We start from the raw sequence: 7986 nt of genomic DNA on the forward strand, positions 1-7986 counted from the left end.
ACTTTAATATAGATTGATCGCCGTACATAAAGATTTCAAATCCAAAGAAAACACATAAAAATATATATACACGATTTTAAATATTCAAATTTATGTCTCTCTAAATAATTCTTAAGCTTTTTTCTTACTTTTTTCAACCCTGTTTTTTAATCCTTTCTCTTAAATCTATTCTTACTCGAAGATTTTTTCCTTACTATTTTTCTTAAGCAATCAAAAATAAAATCAGAAGATTTAGTTTGTATATCGAATAAATAAAATAATAACTAATTAATAATGAGAAATATTTATTTTAGCTGTTTTACATATTTTGCTTACTTGATTAGAAATTTGATGATCATTATTCTTATTATTTTGCTATTTTATAAAGTAGATATATTAGAAATATTTGTGTAAAAGAAGAAAAAAATTTATTTATAAATTTGAATGTGATAGCTAAATGATTAATAAATATAATGATAAAACGCGCATTTTTCGTGTCATTGTATTTCGCACTACGATTGCTGTATCAGATTTGTCTAAACAACATTTTACAATCTTTAGATTAGTGTGGTATATTCGCGTTTTTTGATGAGACGAGATAAGCGATTGCACGAGAGCGAATTAGGTGTTAGGATTGATAAAATATTCAAGCATGCGACTTGTTATGAGAAATGTACTAATAAATGAGATATGAGTAATGAAGGAAAACAGTGAAACTTACATGCAGCGCGCATATCTATGAATCGATTTCTTTATGAAAAATATAAATGCGTAAGGTAAAATCGAATAATTGAAATCAATATTGAAATAGAACCTACAAGCTGCAATCATTAATAGTCAGCGATTAATATAATTTTGATGCGGTCTAATACACGCCTGACAATTAATACATTAGCTTTTCTTTTAATTAATTAATTCAACAGTTAATTAAATTATTCAAAATTTTTTAAATTGTATTATTAAAAAATATATAGTTATTTTTTTAAATGTAAAAAAGAATTTCTCTTAACACATGTGATAAAATGTTTAAAAGAAAAAGTTCAGTATTTTTTAAAAATATTAAATCAACCAACAAGTAAAGCCAGAAGAATATAATAAGATAATTTTTATTTTCTAAAATTTTATTTACATCCCGATTTGTGTATTATTTATACTACATTAATATTCGAACATAATGAAAATATAATATATAATTGATATTGATGGTACATTAGTCTACCAAATGGCACGTTGTACTCCAGCCATTTTATTGTAGTCGACCAAATCACGGAAGATGAATCGCGATAATCTCCACCGAAACACAACACCTCGACCTCGAGAAGTAACCACGCATCTTGGCGTCAATTGTCTCAGAGCAGTCTGTCTAGGAATTGTTTCATCTATTTGTTTTCCAGCGAGTGTCTAGAAATATCATTATATTGTTTTAATTATTCAGGCAATTGCAATATAAATTGCATATAAATAGATTATACAGAGCAGTATGTATTATATTGTTGTAACTAGTAGAACATTAATATGTCAAAATCATGCGTATCAACGTACGAAAATCATACGTAACAAGTTATATATCAATACGTTACATGTAAATCATGTACTTTGCAGATTTTTAACTCACAAATGATTGAAACTATAAATATATTATTTATAAAAATGAAGAATCATTACTTTCTATTATTATCACTTACTATTATCTCTTTTGGTAAGATATTATTTCGTTTCAAGGCAACCAAACGTAATCGCTCTTCAGCATATTGCTTCGCCCATCTTCTACGCTTTCTGTCGCGCAACTGTCTGCAGCCAACAAAGTTTCGTACTTGCTGAAACTGTATAAAAAATGTGTAATTAAATATTGAGAATATATAGTTTATTAACAAGATTGTATTGATGATATATTGTTGCGCTTACACTATATCCTAATAAATTGATATTTTTCGGCAGAACATTGCAGATAGCCGAAATGCATCCTTTTAACGCCGCCATGTTAATCAGATCAGCTGCTTCTGGCTGCGGTGGAGAAGACGCTAGAAATGCTTCGAAGCGTTTGATTGACCAATCAGGACACAATGACACAAAGAGTAAAGATTTCTTTATTCTGAATAATCTCTAGTTCTATTTGAAGGATCTCCGTCTCTTTTTATATTTACTACCTGAGCTAAAAACATTTCTCATCAGATAAATTCCCTACGGTATATTGGCAGGGATATTTAAAATTTCTCTTTAGGAAGGGAATGCTGTGGAATGTTGTATTTGTATATCTCTTTTGTTTGCGGCACGCTAAAAAAAAACCACATTTTGTGGTTGTGATTTCTGAATAGTTGTTACTTATTTCTGCCTGCATTAACGATAAAATAACGAAAAAAACCTCATTTACACATTTATAATAAAGTCAATTGCAGATAAATAAATCCAAATACTATGAAGACAACGTATTTTGTTGCTTTTATCCTGGTTATTGGTAAGTGTATATTAAAACGGTTAAAACTTCTAATAATCTCTTGTAAATGAAATAAAAATTTTCAAATTTCAAGCTCTTACATTAAAGATTGAAATGCTATATCTTTGTTTTTATTGCCATTATGTTAATTATAATCGTTATCTCTTTTATTCAGTGTTAATATTATGTATATTTCTGTCATAACAATTTTTAATATTTAATGATATAAAAATGTTTATGTGCAGCAACCCTCTCCGTAGCTGAAAGTGGAGTAGTATATTCACAGAACTCGAGGCAAAGTTATAAGACAGAACATAATTATCATGGCAGTGACTATGATAGCGCACCAGCCAAGTATTATAACAATCAGAATTTAGCAGAGACAGCAGCATCCACAAGCGCATCAGATTCACTTCCAGCTCGTAAACTTGGCGTTTCAGCTTGGGGAATAATTGCAATAATTTTAGGTATAATTATACTCAGTACTATAACATATTATATATTTATATTGTATCCATACATATGTAAGAGAGATCAGACTTATGATATTATAGAACTAACAGAAGTCAATTCTGTGTGTACTGTTAGTGACAATACTAACAATATGCCACTTTATCGCAGTTCAAATGATGCATTAAATGACATGTCAAATAATGCATCGTTAAATCAGTAAGAGAAAGACTGAGAAAACAAGTTTATATGTTTATATTATAAGTACATAAGTGAGTACACATTCACTTAGGATATCAGTATTTTTATATGAACTTAACAGTAATTAAATTAAGTTTTATACGAACTTAATGGCAGTTTTATGATCTCCAAGTAGAAAACTATTAAACATTAAGATTATTGTTTTTGTACTACCTTTTATACATGTAATAATAGAATAAATTAATTTTTATAAATTACACAAGTGCATTTACAGCAATCAATGCAGAAATAACTGTTTATTATAATTATTGAAAAAGATCAGATTGGATTACAAACTGAAAATTTACATTTCGAATATATATACATTTGTCAAAAATGATTTTTTTAACATAAGTATTATTTGTAGAAGTAATAAACAATATATATCAATTTTGCTTGTGACGGAAGACTCTCGTTATAGAATGTTATTATTTTAATTAGATGATAATAAACATAATATTACAAAATATTACTTCTACAAGTGTAAAAAGACTAACATGTGTTATAATGACAGACTGAACTTTACAATCTCCAAATTTGGTCCCACTACAGGGAAAATCATTTAATAGTTTTGCAAGCTGGAAAATTTTTTTCTTAAGCTATCAGTGTATATTAAGCTCGTAAAAAAAACATATAGAAACAGTATACATGTAAATGTATTATGTATATTTATTACAAATAGGAAACTATATACGACTTTACATAAACTATGTGTATTTTAAATAACCTACTTTTTCATAAAAATAAGCAGGCTAATAAATGCATCATAACACGATATTTTTCCGAACTCCTTTTTTATATTAAGAATCCTTTCTTTTTTCTCTATTTAAACACATAGAAAACAATGAGAATATGAGAATTGTATGGATATGTTTATGCCGAGTTTAGACTAGTTTAAATTTACTAAAGCAACTCAATATAAAACTTTATTGAAAATTGATTAAAATTGGCTTTCAGATGGAAGAATTAATCAAACACGTGTTTTTATAAAAATGGATAATTGCACCTGAGAATTAGTTTTTCTTAGAGACACAGAGCGACAAATAACTATTCGTGTATATATATATTATATTAAGTCTTCGTACAAAAATCATCAAATAATGGAATTGCTCTTTATCATTGTACCATAAGTTTTATCACGAAATTATTGAATCGATGTAGAATCTTACAAGTACAGATGTTAAATCTGACACAAAATAAATTTTCCGAGCGAGTGAAGTTTATACTGCGATTCACGATTAATGTTTCTAATCAGCTTTATATAGAAACAATGCATTTCACATGTGGAAAATTCTTCTAAAAAGAATTTAACCGGCTCTTAATAAATTATAGCTCGTCCTTCTCATCTAGAACAACATCGCTAAGATCGATCTCTTCCTCTTGCGGAGGTTCAGCGTCCTTGCCATCCCAAGCCGTTGTTTCGAAAATAACAGGTAATTGAGCACCTTTCAAAGGTGCAGTACCACCTCTGCCATAACTCAAATCTCGTAGAAATTCATTAATTCCGTCATATGAGAAACTGCCCTTCAGCAAGGAGTATTTCATCTTTTTGATATTGACAGCCGCTAATGCAGGATAACCGAAACCTCCGATTTCTAAAGCGTCTTCAATGTTTGGTTGAGTACCAGCTTCGGACCAAACCCATCTATATGAGAAAAGTAATTATAATTTTGTACTAATTATTTATTATATACAAATTAGAAATGTATATAATGTAATGGATGTTTCATTGCAGTTTCTACCAAAAAGTTTAATATTCAGAAAAACAGATTTTATTCAAGATTTATATTAAAAATAGTTACTATATGTATATCTTACACTTGTTTAGTATAATATAAAATAAAATTTATAATGATTATAATGTAAAAATAAAAAAGAAATCAGTTCTATAATCATGTTCAGATATAAAAAAACAGATTCAATTTTGGATTATTTTAAGATTAATGAATATGAATTTGCTATACATACCCCCACATCTTCTTCTTGTATTTCTCTCCGAGATTATGCAGAATCTTCAAGTAATCGTTCCTACAATCAGATTGACAATCTAGGATATGGGGTAGAACAGAGACTACGCAGATTGGTTTGTCTTCGCAAGCATTTCTCAAGTTCTTCTCGGACGTAATTTGAATCACTTCTGGCGCTGGGATATTCTCCGCTAATTTTTCGAGCGCCCAGTTAACGATATCGCCGCTCGTGCGACCGCCGTCATATTCCTGTACCGAATCAGCGTCTTTTTTACCTGGTGCAAAGTATTTGATGGTAGGATAACCCTTGATTTCATATTTACTAGCCTGTAACATTAATAAGTTAGAACATAATTGCGTTAAATTGATTATATCGTAAAAAAAAAAAAAAATATTAGTAAAGTATGTATCTTACTTTCAATGTGTTTACAGTAGCATCCAAAGCTCCTAATTTTACTTTGCCTTTCAGCTCAGTGGCTGCTGTTGCCCATTCAGGTGCCAGATTTTTACAGTGGCCACACCAAGGAGCATAAAATTCAACTAACCACATATCCTCAGAATTCAAAACGGTTTTGTCAAAGTTTTCATCCGTCAATTCTATTACATCCTTGGAATCTTTACTCTGCATAAGTAAATATTCAGATTAACCCTATGTCATCACTAAAAACTATTTTTTATTTATTTATTTATATACCTCATTATCTATTTAAATACGCTTTATAAATATCTAAATCTCAAACAATTAATTTCAGTTTACCTTAGAATCACTTTCTGCCTTCTTGCCACTTAAGGCTCTTCGAGCTTTTTGACTGACGGTATTTAACGCAGCATCAACAATACCAGCTGCGGTTCTCGGGCCATTATAATCTTCCGGTTTACTGTCAAGTCCGAAAATTTTAATTGTTGGAAAACCACGAACGCCATATTTACCCCCAAGAGACTTGTGTTCATCAGCATTTACCGCACCAACTTTTACTATACCCTGTTAGAATACAGTAAATAAGTCAATGTACTTAAAAAAAAGAAAAAAACAATAATAGAATATGATAGGGATCACCTTCAATGCGGTAGCTGCTTTGTCATATTCTGGTGTCAACTGTTGGCAGTGTCCACACCATGGCGCGTAGAATTCAACCATCCAAATATGATCGCTATTTAAGACTAAATTATCAAAATTATTTGGCCTAAGATCGGTGACGGCTGAATTGGACGCGTACATGCAATTCGCCCCAGTAACTAGCAGCAAAAAACCTAAAAGGAAAAAGAAACATTGATGTATTATCTCAGATGTATATGAAAATTCTCACATAATTACTTTGAATTACATGTAAGAATTAAAAAAACGCGCAGGAATTACGAAGCTTTAACGAAACCGGATTTAACAAGAAACACTTGTTGCAATATCATCCATACAAAGCTCGGGGTGATAACTCGTCAAATTTACTGATCGCAATGTCAAAAATTATCGCAGAGCGGCCGGCATCATCGAGCCGGCAATTAACAAGAGGTGCGTGTTTATCGCTCACCTAAAAGCCCCAACATTTTACTGCGGACTTCACAAACGACTCGAGACATCGCTAAAAGTCATTCACTTTTTCCGTTATAGCAAAGCACAGAAGCACACGAACTACACGTTACACGTACGCACTATGTCACCTCCATATAAAGTTCTCGGGATGCACTGGCGGCATCCCACCGATACCGAACGTTTCGTGGACCGTTCTGATTGGTTCGTTGGCCATTGACGGACGACAATCGATAGAGGTCGTTTCGAGAATCGCAATATTGCTCTTCGATAGATTGAAGTCCGCCATAGATAGGTCGTTAAAAAGTGCGCGTCCCGTCGACTCGTACTCCGATATTTTTCGCGATTAATTGCCTAAAACTGAATTCTGCCGTACGAAATTAACGAGATTATCAAAAGTGCTGCGTAAAGTGTCTGTCATAACGTAAACGTTGCGTAGAGTTTCGCGATTTTATACGCGATTCTGGTAAAAATAAGATTCGTCTTCGGGCGATCGGGTTCGATCGAAATCTTCATACGCCACGCCAAAGTACGTTGAAAATATGACGACGATATTATTTCACCAGGTATGCACCAGGTATAAATACATATTTTATTATTCTGTAATAAGCTGTTTATTATTCTGCAATTAATCATGTATCGTTTATATGCTTTTTGTAATATTTGTAATTCTTAGCGGAAAATAAAAATAAGCATCCGTTCCGGACTCTGTCGCTTTCGAATAAAAAACAACAAGAAAAGATATAATACTATAAGAAGTAAAATTTGTGTGATAATAAAAACTTAATGCAAAGTTTTAAAGACTATTAGCGTATCTTCTGATAAAGTATATATTAGAGAACGCGTAATTATATAGGAAAAGTTCAATAATCTCTCTCTCTCTCTCTCTCTCTCTCTCTCTCTCTCTCTCTCTCTCTCTCTCTCTCTCTCTCTCTCTCTCTCTCTCTCTCTCTCTCTCTCTCTCTTCTTCTTCTTCTTCTTCTCTCTCTTTTTTATGTTAACTAATTTAATATTTATTAAAATAATATGATATTTTAATCAATTTATTTTAATATTATAAAATTAAGTTTAAAAATATTTGTTTAATAAGGAAACTTGATTTTAATAATAACTATTTGCACTTACCGTATTTTCTCTAAAAAAGAAAAATATCTAAAATATTGATGCATATGTAAAAAAGTAGAGAAAATAATATATATATATATATATATATAAAATAAATATATAAAATATTATTATGTTATACATAATTTAATTTTGATTTTAGTTTTGAAAAAAGCAATTTTATTAAAAATCTATAGAATTTTATAAATATTTCGACTTTTTATAATAATCAGAAAATATCAATCATAAAAATAAAAAATAAAAAATAAAAATATGAACCCTACAAT

General features: G+C 30.4%; 2 protein-coding genes across 2 annotated transcripts; both read right to left on the reverse strand.

The window, feature by feature from the left end:
- Positions 1-1069: 1069 nt before the first annotated feature.
- Mrps14 (mitochondrial ribosomal protein S14) lies at positions 1070-2056 on the reverse strand. The gene is made up of 3 exons (XM_070300256.1): positions 1885-2056; positions 1665-1802; positions 1070-1380 (listed from the first exon to the last, which is right to left on the reverse strand). The coding sequence occupies exons 1-3, from the start codon at positions 1957-1959 to the stop codon at positions 1195-1197; spliced, it is 399 nt and encodes a 132-aa protein (XP_070156357.1). The 5' UTR covers positions 1960-2056; the 3' UTR covers positions 1070-1194.
- A 1435-nt stretch (positions 2057-3491) lies between these two features.
- On the reverse strand, positions 3492-6770 carry Cabp1 (Protein disulfide-isomerase A6 homolog CaBP1). The gene is made up of 6 exons (XM_070300440.1): positions 6597-6770; positions 6128-6321; positions 5828-6052; positions 5486-5692; positions 5072-5397; positions 3492-4748 (listed from the first exon to the last, which is right to left on the reverse strand). The coding sequence occupies exons 1-6, from the start codon at positions 6643-6645 to the stop codon at positions 4430-4432; spliced, it is 1320 nt and encodes a 439-aa protein (XP_070156541.1). The 5' UTR covers positions 6646-6770; the 3' UTR covers positions 3492-4429.
- Between the last annotated feature and the right edge of the window lie 1216 nt (positions 6771-7986).

This window comes from Polyergus mexicanus, unplaced genomic scaffold (genome assembly GCF_030449975.1).
Source record: "Polyergus mexicanus isolate NDT 795.1 unplaced genomic scaffold, iyPolMexi1.0 SCAF_8, whole genome shotgun sequence".
In the NCBI taxonomy this organism is placed as follows: Eukaryota; Metazoa; Arthropoda; class Insecta; order Hymenoptera; family Formicidae; genus Polyergus; species Polyergus mexicanus.

Bases quoted from the DNA above. Each gene is read 5' to 3' on its own strand.
- Mrps14 (XM_070300256.1), bottom strand. From the start codon at position 1,959: ATGGCGGCGTTAAAAGGATGCATTTCGGCTATCTGCAATGTTCTGCCG. The intron at 1,803-1,884 runs GTAAGCGCAACA...TTTTTTATACAG, and splicing joins TCAATTTATTAGGATATAGT to TTTCAGCAAGTACGAAACTT. The intron at 1,381-1,664 runs GTAAGTGATAAT...TGATATTTCTAG, and splicing joins TCTTACCAAAAGAGATAATA to ACACTCGCTGGAAAACAAAT.
- Cabp1 (XM_070300440.1), bottom strand. From the start codon at position 6,645: ATGTCTCGAGTCGTTTGTGAAGTCCGCAGTAAAATGTTGGGGCTTTTA. The intron at 5,693-5,827 runs GTAAACTGAAAT...TTACTTATGCAG, and splicing joins AGGCAGAAAGTGATTCTAAG to AGTAAAGATTCCAAGGATGT. The intron at 5,398-5,485 runs GTAAGATACATA...TTAATGTTACAG, and splicing joins CTACTGTAAACACATTGAAA to GCTAGTAAATATGAAATCAA.